At 51.7% G+C, this 22,151-nt stretch overlaps 1 protein-coding gene across 1 annotated transcript in view; it reads left to right on the top strand.

Annotated features, from left to right (window-relative positions):
- The first annotated feature begins 918 nt into the window (after positions 1 to 918).
- Positions 919 to 22,151, top strand: part of LOC120654730 (BEACH domain-containing protein B-like) — a 42,985-nt gene continuing 21,752 nt past the window's right edge. Inside the window, 12 exon segments of the mRNA XM_039932350.1 lie at positions 919 to 1,317; positions 1,910 to 1,973; positions 2,439 to 2,643; positions 3,592 to 3,765; positions 3,929 to 4,243; positions 5,435 to 5,657; positions 6,342 to 6,395; positions 6,934 to 7,374; positions 14,073 to 14,388; positions 14,504 to 14,956; positions 15,042 to 15,200; positions 15,332 to 15,481. Coding sequence (XP_039788284.1) covers positions 1,157 to 1,317; positions 1,910 to 1,973; positions 2,439 to 2,643; positions 3,592 to 3,765; positions 3,929 to 4,243; positions 5,435 to 5,657; positions 6,342 to 6,395; positions 6,934 to 7,374; positions 14,073 to 14,388; positions 14,504 to 14,956; positions 15,042 to 15,200; positions 15,332 to 15,481 — 2,715 coding nt within the window. The 5' untranslated portion in view covers positions 919 to 1,156.

The following is a 22,151-nucleotide window of genomic DNA, read 5'->3' as shown; positions in this document are numbered from 1 at the left end:
GTAGTATGATTTAGCATTGCCATGGACCATTCACCACGATGAAGTTGAGCATCCATACTGCCTTACTGGCTGGTGTTTTTTTTTTGGAGATTAGGCTCATGTTTAGGGCTTGTTTAGTTCCCAAAAGTTTTCGTGCGCTACAATATCGTTGGGCTACAGTAATTATGCAATGACTCTAATTATACAATGATTAGATAATGTTGTGCTACGGTACACAATCTCTAATGATGGATTAATTAGACTTAATAGATTCACCTCGCGATTTTACGTCCATCCGTGTAATTAGTTTTATAATTAATCTATATTTAATACTTCAAATTAATTAAAGTTGTAAAAATTCCCAAAAATTCTTTCCCACTAGGCGAAGCAAAAAAACCAACTAGTAGAAGTGAGGCGGTGTTTAGTTGGTGGAAAAGTCAGAGGTTGGCTACTGTAGCACATTTCGTTGTTATTTGATAATTAATGTCTAATTATGGATTAATTGGACTTAAAAGATTCATCTCGTGCTAATCAGTTAAACTGTGTAATTAGTTATTTTTTCAACTATATTTAATGTTTCATGTATGTATTTAAAAATTTGATGTGACGACACTTTTCAGATAACTAAACGCCCTCTGAACGGCATTGATCGCTGACACCCGCAACCGCGGGTCAACTCTGCAATCCCGGCATCCGAAAAAAAAACTCTGCAATCCCACAAGAAGAGTAATCGGGTTTCACAGGGTCTCCAGCACAAAAAAGCGCATAAAAGCAACGTAGAGTAATCACTAAAAAGGAAATGCACCTAGCCCCCTAAATAATATTTCATCTTAATTAGCCCCCTGAACTTCTGCCCTCCTGAGAAACAGCCCCACCACTGTCCACCTGCCTGTGTCTGCCTCCTCCATTCCCAAATTCCAGATCCCTCTTCTCGCACTCCTCGATCCGATTGTTAAAATAATAAAAAAACTGGTCGAAGAAAACCCAACCGGAACATTTTCCTTTGCAATTCCCCTCGCGATCTCGCCGTCTCCACTTCTGTCACTACCTGGGGATCGCGTCGTGCTGGATTGGATTCGAATCGAATCCTGCGGGCTCGCCTCGCGTCGCCGCGTCGTCGTCGTCCTCGCCGCGGCGGTGATGCGCTCCTGCTGCTGCTAGCGCCGGATCGGGGGCGATGAACATCGTCAAGGGCGTCGCCGATCTCCTCCGCAAGTCGGCGCCCGCCTCGCCGGGGGCCGGCGCCGGCGCGGGCGGCGGGGGCGGAGACCGAGGAGGCACCGGGTCTCCCTCCGCGGACAGGGTCGCCGGCCCGCCGTCCCCCAGGGTCCGCTTCAGGTAACCGCGAGTGCCTCGTCTGCCGTGGGCAATGCGACTTGCTTGTTTAAGCCATGGTGTTGGTATAGTCAGCATTTGTTAGTGCACGCACCAGTGAGTTCGAGCTAGGTGTTGCATTTTCTAGTGCGCTGTGTCCTCTGCACCTTTCAGCTGTCGTTGGTGAAGCATCGAGGTATCAACTCATGCTGATAGATGCGATGGAATTAGCTAAATATGTGGAATGCTAACTGGTTAAACTGTAGCAGGATAACATTGTGTTGTTTTTCCGCCCTTCAACTTTTCCATGTCAGTGTGCTTGGCAGTTAAATGGATGAAGTGTACAACTATCCTTCCTCTCTAGTATCTAATCTCATAACAGACGGTGCGTTGAATGTGAGGATGGGGTGGTCAAGCGGACTACCCTGGCTGGCTATGCCTGTGAATACTAATTACGAGCTTCTGTTACTGAGGTTTTAGGGTAGAGATAAATAACTGAGTTCTGTTGATACTACTTGTTTGTGGTTTCTCCAAGGTTACGTCTCGTTGAACTGAACTGCCATTACACTATCTGGTATGCTTATTTCTCTCTTAATCCTGTGTTACGTGATTTCAGTGACAATGGTGAGGAAGGAGTTCTGAATGCACTTTGGCAGAAGTATGAGAATGCCATTGACAAGGTACCCGTCTTGCTGTCTGAATGTCCTAAGTTTTCCTGCACAGACTTTTGCTTGGACTGTATCAGCATCACTTGTTTTTTGATGTAAATCAGCATCACTTGTGTCCTAGCATTAAAAAATCAGCAGACATGTCCCAATTTTGGTGTATTAATCAATGTACTTCGTCCTATCTTTCAACAATTCTACACAAGTTAACTTCATTAAGTGAGCAATTGGACTAGTTTCCTTACTTGGTATCCTTTACAAGGACAGGAGGGAAAAGAATTTAAGACTATGAATAATCAACAAATTTGAGTTTTTTTGGACCATATAGCTTGGTTTAAGGATGGCACTACAGGCCTTTTGCGCCTATAGCGTAAGCATAGGTACACTTGAAATTACTAAGCTTCTGTAGCATTTTAATGGGACTCATTTTTTTTTAAATTAGATCATATTGCCTCATTTTGTTTTTTAACAATTTCATAGGCTGAAAAGAAGAAATCCCTTCAAATATTTGACATGCATTTTGTAAAAGCATTTAAAGATTGGGAGCCAGGCCATATTAAGCAGTCAGTTGATCAAGAATCATTACCAGATGATACAGTTTTAGGATGCTCTACTGGTCATCCTTCTGAGGTCATCCTTATTCTCATTCAAGAGATTTCTCAAATAACTTCATCTGTTACTGAAAGTAAGTGGATCTATCCAACAATCAATAGCCCTCGCTTCTGATACTGTATCATATAACTTTTGAAGTTTGTACCTAACACTACAGCTGCACCTTTTGAAGCTGCCATTCATATGTCTGTCAGGATCTCTTTGCTTATTTTTCTGACTAAGTGATTTGAGATGACCACAGTTAAAAAAGGAGCATAACATTTTGCCCAACTTTAGATATCATTGACTTTATCTAGTATCTACATTGGTATCATATAAAACTTGAATACTCGTACAGTTTAAACTTAGGCGTGTGCTTTTTTTGTGTTTGCAAAATGTGCATAAGATGGCAGAATTTATATGAAGGGTTCTGGAAATCAGCTAAAATGCTGGCTTATTTTTGCACAATATATGAATGCCATGGAGTGGGTTCTTTTGTTTAGTTCTTATCCAGGCAGGGTCAGTTTCTTTCTAGTAGCTAGATAGTGGAGTGGGTTTGTTTCCCCCATGGTATTCTCCAGGGAAGCTGTCTGCAAACAGTGTTTAGGTGCCCTGAACTTTAATCTGGTAGGCCAGACATTTGTGCTTTCAATAAAAGCAGGACCAAACAAGTCTTTGGTCTAAAAAAAGAACACAGGAATGCACTGTAGCTTTTTGGAACCTTGTTTTTTGTATGTCCAATTACCTCTCAAATGCTGGTTGTAGACGTAATCTAAATGTCTAAGTAACATGCCAGTTCTGCTAAGCAGCTTGAGTAAATCAACTTAACCCAATTCTTCTCTTTTTTTCTGGTTGATTGTTTTCTGCTCCTTCTGAAGAGGGAAATACATTTTGCTGGTATTTGCTTAATAGCAATTACATTCTTTGGTATCAGATTTGACAATGCACGATTGTATTTATGATCTGTGTTATTCAGTGGTTTATTAGGTCTGGCAACTACAGCGACAAATTGAGATCTTACTTGTTTTTCCTGCATTATTAGGCAGCAGCTGTCCAGAATCCTCCACTAACATTTCAGAGTTATTGGGCGACCTGGGATTGAACACTGAAGGATTGACAGTTCTGGAGTGTTTGACAATCGCTACCCGTTCAGTGCATAACTGTAGAGTATTTAGTTATTATGGAGGTGTGCAGAAGGTCACTGCTCTTTTGAAAGGTACACACTCTTGGCTATAACTATTAACATATCAATATTTCTAGATCCGTTTCATTCTTTTTCCTTCTTTCTTTGATAAACTTCCGCTGTTGTAGTGAAGATTATGACATGTTTACTTTTGTTATGGACCTCGTCTTAACTGAATTTTCCTGCATATATTCAGCTGCAGTTGTAAAGCTGAAGACCTTGACCAGCTTGCTTGCGGCAGACGAACAACTGTCAAATAAAACTGTAGAGAACATGAGGACTATGCAAAAGGTTCTTGTGTACATTGTTACAATAATTTCAAACTTCATGGATCTGGAGCCAACTACAACAAGGATATCACAGTTTCTAAAAAGCTCCAAACATACCCTATCAAGCGATTATTTGGCCATAGTTACTCCAAATATTTCAAAAAACATGGTTTCTGATAAAAATTGGCAGAAAAAGGCCATTGTTTCAGTTATGGAAGCAGGTGGTGTCAATTGGTTAGTAGGTAATGCTATCCTTTCAATGCTTATAATTTTCAAGTAATCTTAAAGCATGGTCCAAGTTCAATTTACTTGATGTTTTTTGCTGATTGTTTCAAGTGCATTGCATCTTTTCTAGAAACATATCCCTCCATTTCTTTTATAAAGCATATTGGGATTTGGAGAAGTCTTTATGAGCATACATTGACTTTAAATCTCTTTGCAATGTATTATAAATTGCTAAAAAATCAATGTTGTATTTTAAGATCTATCAAATAGGGATCTACTGATACAATTTTGCACAATAATATAGGGATCTACTGATACAATTTTGCACAATAATCATGCATATAATTTGTCTAGCTATAGTAAATTTTGTGAAGTTTGATTTTTTTTTTCAAACTCTAGTATGCTCTGTAAAAATAAGCAGAGGGAGTATTTTAGGAAGGGAAGTATCATAGAAAAATGATGATTAAATGAAGTTCCACTATGAAGCTAAGAATTTGATAGAAAGTACAACATGCGATGCATGGTGCAAACACCGTTAAATATAACCTGGGATAAATGGTCCTAAACTCCTAACATGGCTTTGTTGATGTTATTAAGTTTAGTTTTGGTAAAAGGAACTGAGCCACTTGAGGGCCAACTTTGAATATAGTGAAATAGATAGCAATGCTTGATAACTAATCTGAAAAAAAACTTGGACCTTTTCCAAATTAATGACAGTTGGTTTGTAATTAAAATTTGTCAAGAGTAGATTTGTGTGTTCAAAGTTATTTTCCCTCCACCTGTCATTCTACATTTTTTATGCAGGTGGGTGAGAGCAAGATGTATCAGATACAATCAGCAGCAGCACTGAGTTCTTAATTTGTTTATAAAGTTATATGTTCTATGTACTATAATTATGCTGCCAATAGATACCCAAATTGCATCGAAGAGGTTGGCATGGAATAAAATGTAATGAAATATTGTTTCACCAAGCACAATATATTTGTGAAGTCTAACAAATTCATAGAGTCTGTATAACTAAATTTCTTAAATCTTGTAGTTAATATATTTTTAAAGCTCTGTTGAATGGGTGCATTGAGTAGTTTTCCATATATGCTTCAAATGTCAGTACATCCAAGAAAATTGGTCCAATGAATTTCTTCTTGTTATATCATTTAAGCCACGTTTTTGCATCATTGGTAGCTTAAATATCTATTTTTTACTTGCAGAACTCCTAAGGGTCATTCGAAGGCTGAATTTGAAAGAGCAGTGGACTGACTTGTCACTCCACTTCATAACTTTGTACTCTCTAAGATCAACAATATCTGAAAATACTCGTGCACAAAATCATTTCAGAAGTATAGGGGGGCTGGAGGTTCTATTAGATGGACTTGGACTGCCATCATGCAAATTTTCAGTCTCGAAGCAGTCTTTTGTTCCCAGTGATGAAAGGTACGTGCTTCATCAGTGGCAAAACCAACCCTTTGATGTAGGGGATCCTAAAGTTTGAAATAGAGGGCAGTAATTGCAATTGATGAGAGGGAGAAAGATTTACCCTTCCAGAGGCTCTTTACATTCCATTCCCCAGAGGCTCTTTACATTCCATTCCTTCATTTTAGTTGTTACAGAGACAACATGACTAATCATTAATACAAAATTCCACATTCCACATTCTCCTCTATTAACAGCTAGTGCGGCTGCTACTTCAGTCAAATAATGAGTGATGTTTTGTAACATGGTTACTAAAATGCAACTTTAACCACTGATATCTAGTTTACTTTTTGGGTATTTAGCATTTTTTGGGATATCGTTTTCTCATCCAATCTAGATATCCATAAGAAAAAGAGCGCTCAAAGTTTGGAATTTTTAATAGCACGTATTATTCCATAAAGTCTTGTTTTTATTGGAGGAGTATTTTAGAGTAAATTACCTCCATTTCCTCTTTGGCTGAATAGCTGTGACTTTTTATTAATGATAATGTCTGGCAAGCGACCTACCACAGTGTTCAATAGGAGTGCTTTTGCCATTTTAAGTTGATGGTGCATTGTAACAACAATCTGGCAGAGATAACCTGCTAAATATATCTAATCTTTCAATCTGTTTTGTTCTGTGATCTTACATAGCATCCTTTTGCAGGTGTGGCATTCTCCAGCTCCAGATACTATCTTTGGAAATTCTGAGGGAAGCAGTGTATCCTGTTCCATCATTTTTAAGTACAGAAATGAGTTCATTTTGCTATAATACTTTGTTTTTTTAAAAGAAATTCTGTTATTTTGGAGCTATGATAGACAATCTACTGAATACGTGAGGCAGCATCTTGTAATATTACACTACTTGAACAATTATCCACGTTCTTTTACAATTAGGCTTCTATATTGTTGTTGGATGATCTGCACTAGTTTCATAAAGATGAAGCATGAAACATATGATTTAAGTTGTGATTGATGATGATTTATATTACTTATTATAATAGTGATTAATAAACTATTTTGCATCAGTTTTAAGTGAACATTACTATATGAAGGTTTAAGTCTACATTCAATTAGATTAGTGAACCTCACAACAATTAAACATTTGGTTGTACTGCCTTGTCTGACAAGGACATACTGATAGTGCTAACTTAATTATGCTGTAACTATTTTGGTCTGAACTTAGTATATTGTTGGAAATTTGTTGCCATATGCTGTTGCATGATTTGTTTTTCTTGTGTCCTTGACTGTCAGTCCAGTTTTGGAAATGTCAATAATTTGCAATTCTTGTGTGAAAATGGACGGATACATAAATTTGCAAACAGTATCTGTTGGCCTGCATTTATGCTCCAGGAGTTTCATCAGCAAAAGTCGCTCGATCCTCAGGCCTGCCTTCAACTTGATAAAGAAAGCACCGGACCTTCACCAGCATTAGAATCTTTCTCAAATCCTGTGGATATTCTTGATACATCAGAATGGAATGAGTATTCTGTAAAGTTGAGCATAGCACTTTGCTCTTTTCTTCTTCCTCACAAGGAGATAAAGTATTGCCCTTCTCCAACTGATGTTAGCCAACTTTCGCTATCCATCTCACTGGCATACTGGGAGCAATGTGCGAGATGGATCATAAAGGTTCTTTCAACAGTTTTCCCATGCATCAAAGCTTGTGCTGGTGAAACTGAATTGCCTAATCATATAAGGTAAATTCCTTGTCCTTTGCTGTAACTTGATTGATGGATCTGTAACCTACCCTAACTTGCTTGTGACTAAAAGGATTTATTGATGACAATGGCTCTTCGCGTCCATTATGTCCAACCTATCAAGATGGGGTGTATTAACATAAGATATTTTCCAAGCTAAGTTGTTTTGGTCAAACTTCAAATCAATAAAAAAAAACTCAGTAATATTTAACAATTGACAATTTGGTATTGTGGTAGATAATTTTCACCATTTGAGCAATCTTCCAACTAGTTGCTGTCTGCTTTCTAATCCTTTTCACCTTTCCTTACTGCTCATTGTTCTGGCTATAATGTTCTTTCTTGGGACAAACAACACCAGTTTCTGCACTGTTGGTGTATATGTGAGTCCATGTATAAAGGCCCATGCATACAATCTATATATCCCACCCTTCTAGGGTTGGGAGGAATACAAGCCATTATTCTCTCCATCATGGTATCATTAGCCTAGGGTTTCCTTCTCTTCTCCCCAGCCGCCGCCGCCGCCGCCATGGCCGGCCGCCGGCGCCGCCTCCTCCTCCCCTACGCCGAGCGCCGCCTCTGCTTGGGCCGCCGCCGCGGCTTGGCCCCAGATCAGGCCCGTCGCCGCCCTGCAGCCCGACGTCGCTGTAGCTGGCGCGGGCGCCGGGGCTGCGGGTGCAGGGGGAGCGGGCGGCGCGGGACCTCTGCAGCCCGCCGCCGCGGCCTGGGCCCGACCCGCGGGACCCCTGCAGCACGCCGCCGCCGCCTGGGCCCGACCACTGCCGACCCCTGCAGCCGCCGCCGCCGCCGCAGCTGGCGTGGGCGCTGGGGCTTCCTCTGCTCCGGCCGTCTTCCCTGCTGGCGCTGCCGCCTGGCCTCCTCTGGCCTGGCGCGCCCCGGTCGTTGCGCTGGCCGCCATCGCGCCATCGCGCCGGACGCCGGGGCGGATGCCGCCGCGGAGACCGCGCCCGTGCACCCGCCGCCTGTCGTGGAGCCGCCCGTGCAGGCCGCCGCCGCCGCCGTGGGCGCCGATCCGGCCGCCCAGCGGGCCGCAGCACAGCTGCTGCAGGCCGCGGGCGCCGATCCGGCGGTCCTGCGGGCTGCAGCGCAGCTGCTGCAGGCCGCAGGTACTGCTCCAGGGGATGCGGCCGCCGATCTCGCCGTTCTGCGGCTCCCACGGATGCTGCCGATTCCGCCGCCTCTGTTGCCCACCGCGCCGCCATCGCCGCGGGCAACAGCACGCCGCCGACGCCGCGCCTGATCCCGCGTGGACCGGGCTCGGGATGTCGCCCGCGGATGCGCCGCTCTCCGCTACCACCCTCCGCGGGCAGCTGGCCGACGCCGCTCTCGCCGCGGCCCTCCTCGCCGCCAAGTCGGAGGCTTCGGCGACCCAGGAGCGGCTCCGCGTGGCTGCTCTCGCCTGGGAGCGCAAGCACGCCGCGGCCGACGCCTCCGCTCTCCGGGTCGCCGAGGCGGAGCACTTCCTCCGCGCCTCCTCCGGCCGGCCCGTCGTCCCCGAGCCCGGCGCCTCTTCCTCCCGCTAGGCCCCGCCCGCTGGATCTGGAGCCCGATACGACCCGACCGACCCCATGGTCGCCCAGCTCCACCTCCAGGCCGCCGGCGTCCAGAACATCGGGCCCTGGTCACTGTCCTCCTCGACCCAACGTCCTCTTCCTACGGACGCTGGCGGGACCAGGTCCTGCTCGCCCTCCGCTGCTACGCCCTCGACGGCCACGCCCTCCTCGACACGCCGATCGAGGCGCAGGACGTGGCGTGGCTGCGCCTCGACAGCGTCACCATGTCCTGGATCTTCGGGACTATCTCCCTAGATCTTCAGGACCTCGTCAGGACCCACGGCGGCACCGCGCGGCAGGCCTGGGTGGCGCTCGAGGGGCAGTTCCTCGGCAACGCCGAGTACCGTGCCCTCCAGCTCGACGCCACCTTCCGCACCTTCGTGCAGGGGGACCTCTCCGTTGGTGAGTACTCCCGGCGGATGAAGGGCATGGCCGATGCTCTTCACGACCTCGGGGATCCAGTGTTCGATTGGGTCTTGGTGTTCACTGTCCTGCGGGGCCTGAGCAGCACTTATGACCACCTGAAGAGCTGGATCGCCCTTCCCCTCCTTCCTGCAGGTCCGGGACGACCTCGCCCTCGAGATCACCAGGGGTCTCGCGCTCGGATCGCCCTCGTCCACCTCCACCGCGCTCGTCGCTGCTCCACCGGTTTCCTCAGCCGCCCTTGCCACCTCTCTCCTTGGTGCTGCTCCCGCCGGGCAGACCGGAGGTGGGGGGGGGGGGGAGGCGTGGACGTTGTCGGCGGGGGGACGTGGTGGTGGTGGTGGCACTGGTGGCCCTGCTTCTGGGGGTACCGGTACCGGTGGGGGCCGTCGGGGCGCGCCGACTCCGACTCCGACTCCCGCTTCTGCCCCTGCCCTTGGAGGTACGCCCTGACCATCATTCAGCAACCCATGGTCAGGGCGCATCTCGATGTGGCCGTTCCAGGGTCCGGGAGGGGGGCCTCGTCCTCAGCTCCAGCCGGCGGCCATGTTCCCCGGTGCTGCTCCCCTCTCCGTGCCGTACTGGACTCCGCCCGCTCAGCCCAGCCAGCAGCCGACCTAGCCTGGGGGGTGGGACCAGGCCGCTCTGGCGCAGTCCTTCAGCACTATGGGACTGACGCCGCCGGTCAGCACCGAGTGGATCGCCGACTTGGGTGCCTCGTTCCACACCACTCCTGATGCCGGTATCCTCTCTTCCGTCTAACCCCCACACCCCTCTTGTCCTTTCTTCTATCATGGTGATGGATCTTGCCTTCCTGTCACCGTCGTGGGTTCTGCTCCTCGTCTTCCTAATGTTCTTGTTGCTCCTCAAATGGTTCACAACCTTCTTTCCATTCGCCAATTTACTGCTGACAACTCCTGTTCTATCGAATTTGACTCTTCTGGTCTTACTGTGAAGGATTCGGCTTCCCGGCGTCCGCTCCTCAGATGTGATAGCCCGGGGCCCCTTTACACTCTTTGGCTTCCTGCTTCTGTTGCTCCGTCTTCGACTTCTTCTTCGTCGTCTATTGCTTTTGCCGTGACGCCTTCTTCCACCACCTGGCACCGCCGGCTTGGACACCCCGGCCGCGATGTTTTGGCCCAGCTCAGTCGTAGTACCGATGTTCCATATACTAGGGCTCCTGCTGAGCACCTCTGTCATGCGTGCCAGTTAGGTCGCCATGTTAGACTTCCGTTTTCTTCTTCTTCTTCGCATGCTGCGCATGCATTTTGATCTTATTCACTGTGACCTATGGACATCTCCTGTACTCAGCATGTCTGGCTACAAATATTACCTGGTCATTGTTGATGATTTTTCTCATTACTCTTGGACTTTTGCTTTGCGCGCCAAGTCTGAGACCTTCCCCACCCTCCTCCACTTCTTTGCCTGGGTGTCCACTCAGTTCGGCCTCACTGTTAAAGCCGTCCAGTGTGACAACGGGCGGGAGTTCGATAACTCCACCTCCCGTTTCTTCTTCCTCTCTCGGGATGTTCAGCTGCGTATGTCTTGTCCGTATACCTCTCCATCAGAACGGCAAGGCTGAGCGGATGATTCGCACAACTAACGACGTCGTGCGCACCCTTCTGATCTAGGCCTCTGCCCCCGCGCTTCTGGGTTGAGAGCCTCTACACTGCCACCTACCTGCTCAACCACCTTCCGTCCACTGCTTCTCTTGCTCCCACTCCACACCACGCTCTCTTCGGTACCCCTCCTCGTTACGACCACCTTCGGTACACCTCCGCCACTGCTTCTCACAAGCTGGCGCCCCGCTCGACTCGTTGTGTGTTCCTCGGGTACTCCCCTGACTGGGGTACCGATGCTTTGACCTCACCTCTCGCCGCGTTCTGATCTCCCGACACGTCGTCTTTGACGAGTCAGATTTCCCCTACTCCACCTCCTCCACACCTTCTCCTGACCCCGAGCTGGAGTGTTGTTTCCGACTGACCCGGTGGTTCAGCCACCGTTACCTGTCTGACCTTTCCCTGCAGGTTTTCCCGGCGCACCGGCACCGCTTCCGGTGACCCCTGCTGCGCCGAGCGCGGCCCCGGTACCCGCGGTCGCGCCACGCGCGGCCTCGGACCTCCGGTCGTGCCGCGCGCGGACCCGATGTCTCCCGATGCGCCACGCGCGGCCCCGGTGCCTTCCCCTGCCCCTGCGTGGTACGCTCAGCCGGTGCAGGTGTACCGGCGCCGCTCGGCGCCGACACCGGCGCCGCAGCGGTACGCTCATCCGGTGCAGGTGTACCGGCGTCGTTCGGCATTGACACCGGTGCTGCCTCCTGCTCTGGAGGCTCCTGCGACGCCTACACCGGGGCCGTCGCCGCCGCCTCCTCCGGCTCCCTCTCGAGCCGAGCCGGAGGTGTACCACCCGCCAGTCATCCATCGGGATCCTCGGCATATTCATCCCATGGTGATTCGGCGGATGTCGTCTCAGGCCGCGACTCTCTCCGCCACCGAGGGAGAGCCGCAGGTCTCTCCGGTACCCTCCTCTGTCCGCGACGCCTTGGCGGATCCTCACTGGCGTCGCGCGATGGAAGAGGAGTACGCGGCTCTTCTTGCCAACCAGACGTGGGACCTCGTGCCGCGTCCGTCTGGTTGCAATGTGGTGACTGGCAAGTGGATCTGGACGCATAAGCGTCGGGCTGATGGCACACTGGAGCGTTATAAGGCTCGCTGGGTTCTCCGGGGGTTCACTCAGCGACCTGGTGTGGACTATGATGAGACCTTCAGTCCAGTGGTGAAGCCCGCTACGGTGCGCACGCTCCTCTCGCTTGCGCTCTTGCGCTCCTGGCCTGTGCACCAGCTGGACGTGAAGAATGCGTTTCTTCACGGCACTCTCGCAGAGACTGTCTACTGCTCTCAGCCAGTGGGATTTGTGGACTCGAGTCGTCCGGATATGGTCTGCCGGCTCAACAAGTCTCTCTATGGTCTGAAGCAGGCTCCTCGGGCTTGGTACTCTCGGTTCGCCATGTTCTTGCTGACATTGGGGTTCACCGAGGCCAAGTCCGACACATCTCTCTTCATCTACCGCCATGGGGATGAGACTGTATATCTGCTGCTCTTTGTCGATGACATTGTGCTCATAGCCTCCAGTCAGCAGCTACTTCAGAGTGTCATCTCCTCTCTGCAGCAGGAGTTTACTATGAAGGATCTGGGTCAGCTCCACTTCTTGGGCGTCACTGTTGAGCCTCGCCCGTCTGGTCTTCTCCTTCACCAGCGGCAGTACACACTCGATATTCTGGAGCGGGCTGGGATGACTGATTGCAAGCCCTGCTCCACTCCTGTCGACACTCATTGCAAGCCCTGCTCCACTCCTGTCGACACTCAGGCGAAGCTGTCTGCTGATCTGAGTGATCCGGTGGCTGATCCTACTGCCTATCGGAGTCTGGCTGGCGCTTTGCAGTACCTCACCTTCACCAGACCGGACCTCACCTACGCTGTTCAGCAGGTCTGTCTCCATATGCATGATCCTCGGGAGTCACACCTTGCTGCACTGAAGCGTCTCCTCCGCTACGTTCGTGGCACTGTGGACCTTGGTTTGGTGCTTCACCGCTCGTCCTCTGCTGAGCTAGTGGTCTACACCGACGCTGACTGGGCTGGCTGTCCGGACACTTGTCGCTCTACTTCCGGCTACGCCGTCTTCCTGGGCGGCAACCTGATCTCCTGGTCGTCCAAGCGGCAGCCGGTTGTCTTCCGCTCCAGTGTTGAGGCGGAGTACCGGGCTGTCGTTAACGGCGTGGCGGAGGCGTCCTGGCTACGACAGCCCTTGGCGGAGCTCCACAGCCCGCTCGCCAAGAGCACGCTCGTCTACTGCGACAACGTCAGTGCCGTGTATCTCTCCACCAATCCCGTCGAGCATCAGCAGACGAAGCATGTGGAGATCGACCTACACTTCGTGCGCGACAGAGTCGCCATCGGCGATGTTCGGGTACTCCATGTCCCGATTACCTCCCAGTTTGCTGACATCTTCACCAAGTGATTGCCCTCCTCGACCTTCTCGGAGTTTCGCTCCAGCCTCAACGTAGCCGGTGGCTAGTTGTGGCTGTGGGGGGGGGGGGGGTAATTTGCCCTTTGTACTCTATTTGTACAACGTAGCCGGTGGCTAGATGTGGCTGTGCCGGTAGTTCAGTCTGCGGGGGGGGGGGGGGGGTGTTAGCTTTCTCGTTGTCCAGTCTTGAACACCGCTGCGCCGGTAGTTCAGACTGCGTGGGGGTGGGGGTGGGGGTGTATATGTGAGCCCATGTATAGAGGCCTATCTAGAGACCCATGTATAGGATCTATATATCCCACCCTTCTAGGGTTGGGAGGAATACAAGCCATTATTTTCTCCATCATGCACGAAATAATCTTTTTAGGCCTTTTCAAGTGATTGATCATCTGTTCTAATTGAAAGAAGATATGACTCGGGAAAGATAGTAGATTGATTAACCAGGTTACAAGGGTGTACAATATATAGGCAAGGAGATCTTATGGTTTATAGAAATAGCACCCAATCAAGGAGATCCTTGCCTAATACAGATATCATCTACCATAAACCCAAGAGGCTGGTGGGCTGCTAAGCCCATGCGCCTGGCCCTACTAGGCCTGCTGCAAATACTGTCTAACACTAATGGGACCCATTACTAAATTTCTTTTGCTGATGATTTTTTGTTGATTAATTCTCCAGGATTTTAGCAAATACCTTGCAGCATTACATGCTTTGCACGTTTAGGAAGGTTCTCATTTCAGCACCAGGTCTACTTAAATCTTTTCGAGAGGAGGGTCTCTGGGATCTAATATTCTCTGAGAAATTTTTCTACTTTGGGTCATCTGTGGACTACATGCATCAGATCATTCATGAGACATGGAATGATCAACTTATTGATGCTCCCAAATCAAGTGATTCTGAAAGCGTCAATGAAATTGATGTTAACATTCTTCAAGCTGAAGCTATTTCCTTCTTGGAGTTTGCTGCAACGCTCATCGAAAACTCAAATAACCTGGTATCCAAATTTTCTCCTGCCTTAACTAAGATATTGGCTTAGTTTATTTTAATTTGGATTGTGCCATCTGTTTTGTTTGCACGTTCTCTTTAAAATAGTCTTATTTTCTTTGTAGCCAGAATGCTCAGCTTTGGTAGGTGCACTCGAGCATTGTACCTATGATCCTGGATTGGCTGGTGCTATTGTTAAGAGTTTTCATGTTATCCTGCAACTTGCAACGGAGCAAACTCTAGCTTCTTTCAAGTCAATCGATGTGCTTACTAGAGTCCTGAAGGTTGCATGTCTTCAAGCACAAGAACTAAGGAAGCTGTCCCATTTCCAAGATGACTTAAATGAAGATGGTTCTCGATCCAGAAATGTTCCGACGACTCCTTCAGACAGGAAAATTAAGAATGCTCGCACATTTGTGGAATTGGCTTTCAACCTTTTCAAGGATTATGCCACAATATCTGAAATTGGTAGGATTGCAATTTTACATAATGCCAATTGTATAGAGTGTTTGTTTGACTTGTTCCAAGAAGAATACCTCAGGAAGCATATAGTGGAGCAAGTACTTGCTTTATTTAGGGTAAATCATATTCATCCTCTTTCCTTATATTGCTCTTTATACAAATGTCTGGAACTTAGATACTCCTGTTGTTTCTTGTAATCAGTTACCTCCATCATCAGCACAAGATCATGCAGCAAAGACACACCTATGCTCCAAATATCTCGAGACTTTCAATCATGTAAAAGAAAATGAAAAGGGTTTTGCAGAATTGTCGATCGATCTATTAATTAATATGAGAGATATCATAATGATAGATCGCGTGGTATGTTTTTCTGTCTTGTAAATATGAATTTTCTCCTCCCAGTACTTGCATATTTTGGTACGGCTCTTCTCACCATTAGTCCACATCATACTTGTCAGTTTTATTTATTTTTCAATATTATATTTTGGCAGTATTATCAAAATCTGTTTCGCTATGGGGAGTGCTTCCTGCATATAGTCTCTTTGTTGAATGGAACTTTTGATGAAGCAGTTGGGGAGCAATTGGTCCTCAATGTCCTTCAGACACTGACTGCTTTACTTGCTGAAAATGATGAGTCAAAGGTAACAAAATGTTTGGCTATCATGTCTTGCATAAACTTGGCTATACCAGTACCTGGAAGGCTTATGCTACAATTTTAAACCTTTTATACTTTCCTGGATGCCCTCCTGGGTTAGCATTGGAACTTAATCCTGCTGTGTTGTGTACCAGCACTATTAGGTGCTGCAACAGTATGGTTCAAACACAGAGCAGTACTGTTCGCTGTTGGAGAGAATAATTGTGTCTATTCCTCCAAATCCTAGAAGGGTGGGATATATAGTTTCTGTACATGGGCCTCTAGATGGGGCTCTATACATAGGCTCACATATACACCAACACCCCCCTGCAGTCTGAACTATTGGCACAACGGTGTTCAAGACTGGACAACAAGAAAGCCAACACCCCCTGCAGTCTGAACAACCGGCGCAGCGGTGTTCAAGACTGGATAGGAAGAAAGTACAAAGGGCAAATACCCTCCGCAGCCACAACTAGCCACCGGCTACGTTGAGGCTGGAGCGAAACTCCGAGAACGTCGAGGAGGGAAGACCTTTGGTGAAGATGTCGGCAAACAGGGAGGTGGTCGGAACACGGAGAACCCTAACATCGCCGACGGCGACCCTGTCACGCACGAAGTGCAAGTCGATCTCCACATGCTTCGTCCGCTGATGCTGGACGGGGTTAGTGGAGAGATACACGGCGCTGACGTTGTCGCAGTAGACGAGTGTGTTCTTGGCGAGCGGGCTGTGGAGCTCCGCCAAGAGCTGGCATAGCCAGGAGGCCTCTGCCACGCTGTTAGCGACAGCCCGGTACTCCGCCTCGGCACTGGAGCGGGAGACAACCGGCTGCCGCTTGGACGATCAGGAGACCAGGTTGTCGCCTAGGAAGACGGCGTAGCCGGAAGTGGAGTGGCGAGTATCCGGTCAGCCAGCCCAGTCAGCGTCGGTGTAGACAACCAGCTCAGCAGAGGACGAGCGGTGAAGAACCAGGCCGAGGTCCACAGTGCCACGGACGTAGGGGAGGAGACGCTTCAGCGCAGCAAGGTGTGACTCCGGGGATCATGCATATGGAGACAGACCTGCTGAACAGCGTAGGTGAGGTCCGGCCTGGTGAAGGAGAGGTACTGCAAGGCATCGGCCAGACTCCGGTAGGCAGTAGGATCAGCCACTGGGTCCCCTAGGTCGGCAGACAGCTTCGTCTGAGTGTCGACAGGAGTGGAGCAGGGCTTGCAATCAGTCATCCCAGCCCGCTCCAGAATGTCAAGTGCGTACTGCCGCTGGTGAAGGAGAAGACCAGACGGGCGAGGCTCAATAGTGACGCCCAAGAAGTGGTGGAGCTGATCAAGATCCTTCATAGCAAACTCCTGCTGCAGAGAGGAGATGACGCGCCGAAGTAACTGGTGTCTGGAGGCTGTGAGCACAATGTCATCGACATAAAACAACAGATAGGCAGTCTCATCCCCACGGCGGTAGATGAAGAGAGACGTGTCAGACTTGGCCTCAGTGAACCCCAATATCAGCAAGAACATGACGAACCTAGAATACCAAGCCCGAGGAGCCTGTTTCAGACCATATAGAGACTTGTTGAGCCGGCAGACCATGTCCGGACGACTGGAGTCCACAAATCCCGCTGGCTGAGAGCAGTATACTGTCTCTGACAGAGTACCATGAAGAAATGCATTCTTCACATCCAGTTGGTGCACAGGCCAAGAGCGAGAGATCGCAAGCGAGAGGACCGTGCGCACAGTATCATGCTTCACCACTGGACTGAAGGTCTCATCATAGTCCACACCAGGCCGCTGGGTGAAACTCCGGAGAACCCAGCGAACCTTGTAGCGCTCCAGGGTGCCGTCAGCCCGACCCTTATGCGTCCAGATCCACTTGCCTGTGACCACATTGCCACCAGACGGACGCGGTACGAGGTCCCACGTCTGGTTTGCAAGAAGAGCCGCGTACTCTTCTTCCATCGCGCGACGCTAGTGAGGATCCGCCAAGACGTTGCGGACGGAGGAGGGTACCGGAGAGACCCGCGGCTCTCCCTCAGTGGCGGAGAGAGTCGCGGCCTGAGACGCCATCCGCCGAGTCACCATGGGATGGATATGCCGAGGATCCCGATGGACGTAGGCGGGTGGTACACCGCCGGCTCGACTCGAGAGCGAGGTGGCGGAGGCGGCGGCGGTGACGGCTCCGGTGAAGGCGTCGCAGGAGCCTCCGGAGCCGGAGGCGGCGCAGGTGTCGGCGCCGGTACACCTGCACCGCCTGTGCGTACCGCGCCGGTGCCGGCGCCGAACGACGCTGGTACACCTGCACCGGCTGAGCGTATCGCGCAGGTGCAGGGGGAGGCACCGGGGCCGCGCGTGGCACAGCAGGAGATCCCGGGGCCGCGCACGGCACGACAGGAGGTCCGAAGGCCGCGCGTGGCCCAACCGCGGGCACCGGGGCCGCGCTCGGCGCAGCAGGGGTTACCGGAAGCGGTGTCGGTGCACCGGAAAAACATGCAGGGAAAGGACAGACAGGTAACGGTGGCTAAACCACCGTGTCAGTCGAAAACAGTGAATCCAGCTCGGGATCAGGAGAAGGTGTGGAGGAGGTGTAGTAGGGGAAAGCCGACTCGTCAAACACGACGTGTCGGGAGATCAGGACTCGACGAGAGGTGAGGTCAAAGCATCGGTACCCCTTGTGGTCAGGGGAGGACCCAAGGAACACACACGAGTCGAGCGGGGCGCCAGCTTGTGAGAAGCGGTGGCGGAGGTGTTAGGGTAACACGCACACCCGAAGACCCGAAGGTGGTCGTAGCGAGGAGGGGTACCGAAAAGGGCGTGGTGTGGAGTGGGAGCAGGAGAAGTAGTGACGGAAGACGGTTAAGCAAGTAGGTGGCGGTGTGGAGGCTCAGCCCAGAAGCACGGGGTCAGAGAGGCCTGGATCAGAAGGGTGCGCACGACGTCGTTCGTCGTGCGAATCATCCGCTCAGCCTTGCTGTTTTGAGGAGAAGTATACGGACAAGACATACGCAGCTGAACACCCCGAGAGAGGAAGAAGGAACGGGAGGTGGAGTTATCGAACTCACGCCCGTTGTCGCATTGGACGGCCTTAATGGTGAGGCCGAACTGAGTGGACACTCAGGCAAAGAAGTGGAGGAGGGTGGGGAAGGTCTTAGACTTGGCGAGCAAAGGAAAAATCCAAGAGTAACGAAAAAAATCATCAACCACCACCAGATAGTATTTATAGCCAGACATGCTGAGTACAGGAGATGTCCACTGGTCACAATGAACAAGATCAAAAGCATGCGCATCATGCGAAGAAGAAGAAGAAAAAGAAAGTCTAACATGACGACCTAACTGGCACGCATGACAGAGGTGCTCAGCAGGAGCCCTAGTACATGGAACATTGGTACTACGACTCAGCTAGCCAAAATGTCGCGCCCGGGGTGACCAATCCGGCGGTGCCAGGTGGTGGAAGACGGCGTCACGGCAAAAGCAGTAGACGAAGGAGAAGTCGAAGGCGAAGCAGCGGAAGCAAGAAGACGAAGAGTGTAAAGGGGTCCTGAGCTGTCACATCGGAGGAGCGGACGCCGAGAAGCCGAATCCTTTACAGTAAGACCAGAAGAGTCATTCAATGAAACAAGAATTGTCAGCAGTAAACTGACGAATGGAAAGAAGGTTGTGAACCATCTGAGGAGCAACAAGGACATTGAGAAGACAAAAATAACCAGGAGCAGAACCCACGGCGGTGACTGGAAGGCAAGACCCATCACCAACGATGATGGACGAAGGACAAGAGGGGTGTGAGGGTCGGACAGAAGAGAGGATACCGGCATCTGGGGTGGTGTGGAAGGAGGCACCTGAGTCGGCGATCCACTCGGTGCTGACCGGCGGCGTCAGCCCCATGGTGCTGAAGGACTGCGCCAGAGCGGCCTGGTCCCACCCCCCAGGCCAGGTCAGCTGCTGGCTGGGCTGAGCGGGCGGGGGTCCAGGACGGCGCGAAGAGGGGAGCAGCACCGGTGAACATGGCCGCCGGCTAGAGCTGAGGACGAGCCCCCCCGGACCCTGGAAGGGCCACATCGAGATGCGTCTTGACCATGGGTTGCTGAAGGATGGCCAGAGCATACCTCTAGGAGCAAGGGCAGGAGCGGGAGCCGGATCCGGAGTCGGCGCGCCCCGACGGCCCCCACCGGTACCGGTACTCCCAGAAGCAGGGCCACCAGCACCACCACCACCTCGCCCCCCACCGACGACGTCCACGCCCCCCCCCACCCCCGGCCTGCCCGGCGGGGGCAGCACCAAGGAGGGAGGTGGCAGGAGCGGCGGAGGAAGCCGGTGGAGCAGCAACGAGCGCGGTGGGGGTGGACGAGGACGATTCGGGCGCGAGACCCCTGGTGATCTCCTCGAGGGCGAGGTCGTCCCGGACCTGCAGGAAGGAGGGGAAGGGCCGCTGGCGGGTGATCATGTCTTCAGGTGGTCATAGGTGCTGCTCAGGCCGCGCACGACATTGAGCACCAAGACCTGATCAGGCACCAGACACCTGAGGTCGTGAAGAGCATCAGCCATGCCCTTCATCCGCCAGCAGAACTCACTGACAGAGAGGTCCCCCTGCTCGAAGGTGCGGAAGCTGGCGTCGAGCTGGAGAGCGCGGAACTCGGCGTTGCCGAGCAACTGCCCTTCGAGCGCCACCCAGGCCTGTCGCGTGGTGCCGCCGTAGGTCCTGACGAGGTCCTGAAGATCTAGGGAGATGGTCCTAAAGATCCAGGACATGATGACGCAGTCGAGGCGCAGCCACACCATATCCCGTGGCTCGATCGGCGTGTCGAGGAGGACGTGGTCGTCGAGGGCGTAGCGGCGGAGGGCGAGGAGGACCTGGTCCCGCCAGCGTCCGTAGGAGGACGTGGGGTCGAGGAGGATGGTGACCAGGGCCCTGATGTTCTGGACGCCAGCGGCCTGAAGGTGGAGCTGGGCGACCATGAAGTCGGTCGGGTCGTGTCGGGGTCTAGATCCAGAGGGCGGGGCCTGGTGGGAAGAGGAGGCGGCGTGCTCGACGAAGGGGACGGCGGGCCGCGGGCCGGGGAGGAGGATGTAGTGCTCCGCCTCAGCGACCCAGCGAGCGAGAGCGTCGGCCGTGGCGCGCTCGCGCTCCCAAGAGAGGGCGGCTATGCGGACCCGCTCCTGGGCCGCCGCGGCCTCCGATTTGGCGGCGAGGAGGGCCGCGGCGAGAGTGGCATCGGCCTGCTGCCCACGGAGTGCGGTGGCGGCGAGCGGCGCATCCTCGGGCGGCATCCCGGGCCCAAGCCACGCGGGAGAAGCCTCAGGAAGGGCGGCGTTGGCGGCCGGCTGCCGGCCGCGACAGCGGCGCGATTGGCGGCAGCGGCGGCTGGGGCGGCGGCACGGGCGGCGCCTGAGGTGGGGGCCCAGGCGGCAGCGCACCTCCCGCGCCCTCCGCGTCGCGGCCCCTGCACCTGCGGCCCCCGCGCCCGCACCACCAGCAGCGGCGGCGGGGTCGGGCAGGGGCGCAAGGGCCACCAGGGCGGCGGCGGCGGCCGTGGCAGGGGTCCCTCCGGCGGCGGATCCGGGCCACACGGCCGGAGCAGGGGTCCAAGCGGCGACGGAAGCGACAGATCGGGGCCAAGCGGCTGGAGTAGGGGACGCGGCGGCGCCAGGGTGCCAGGCGGCGGCGCCTGCAGAGGACGCAGCGGCCGGTAAGGCGCTCGGCGCAGAGGGAGCGCCAGCAGCAGAGGAAGAGGAGGGGAGGGGAGGGAAGGAGGAGAGAGGAGGAGGGCCGGCGGCCGGCGGGGTAGTAGAGGGAGGAGAGGGAGAGAGGAACCCTAACCCTAGGCTAATGATACCATGTTGGAGAGAATAATTGTGTCTATTCCTCCAAACCCTAGAAGGTGGGATATATAGTTTCTGTACATGGGCCTCTAGATGGGTCTCTATACATGGGCTCACATATACACCAACATTCGCACGCTGGTATCATCCACTTCGGCTGGGTGGTACCTTTTCTGGGCCCACTAGCACAACACTAGGTGGAAGGTAGACTATTGGATATAGGCATAGACAAGGGCTGCACGAAACTCACCTCCCCAGCCCAACCAAAACCTTTAAACAAAACTGATGCATGGATTGGATCGAGATGGGTTTAAAACCCATTAGACCCATGGGTCTCCTCACTGCGCTGCCACCCCCACATTCCTCAGCCTCTTCTGTATTTCTCTTCTCTCCTTGCTGCGGCGCAGTTGGCAGCTTCCAGCCTTAGCGAGCAGACACACACCTAGGATGGCCCGGACTGAACTTGTTCGGCGTGCACCCTTCCATGACCAAATTAACTGAACCGATTTAACCGCACTTCTAAGCTTGGTTTTCATAATTAAGATATCTAAGTGAGGCTACATTAATTGTTTTTCTAGCTTTCTAAGCTTATTTTAGTGGCCAATAGCTTGTAGTTGATGTCATAATTTCATTCTAATTTGCTTGTTATTTATGTATTGTATACATTACGGTTAACCGCAAAACCGAACCGATTTAACCGCAACCGAATTTACGCGGTTAAAAGATTTCTAGCTACAATTTCGGTTAAGAGTTTGTCATAACCGAAATATTTCAAAACCGAATTAACCGAACCGATTTAACCGCACTTACCGAATGCCCAGCCCTAATGACCATGCACGGGCAAGAAAGCATTCCTCTGAGCTGGCTATTTTGGA

The sequence above is a fragment of the Panicum virgatum genome, chromosome 1N, assembly GCF_016808335.1.
Source record: "Panicum virgatum strain AP13 chromosome 1N, P.virgatum_v5, whole genome shotgun sequence".
In the NCBI taxonomy this organism is placed as follows: Eukaryota; Viridiplantae; Streptophyta; class Magnoliopsida; order Poales; family Poaceae; genus Panicum; species Panicum virgatum.
Note: the sequence above shows the minus strand (reverse complement) of the source record. Positions and strands in the feature narration are given on the sequence as shown.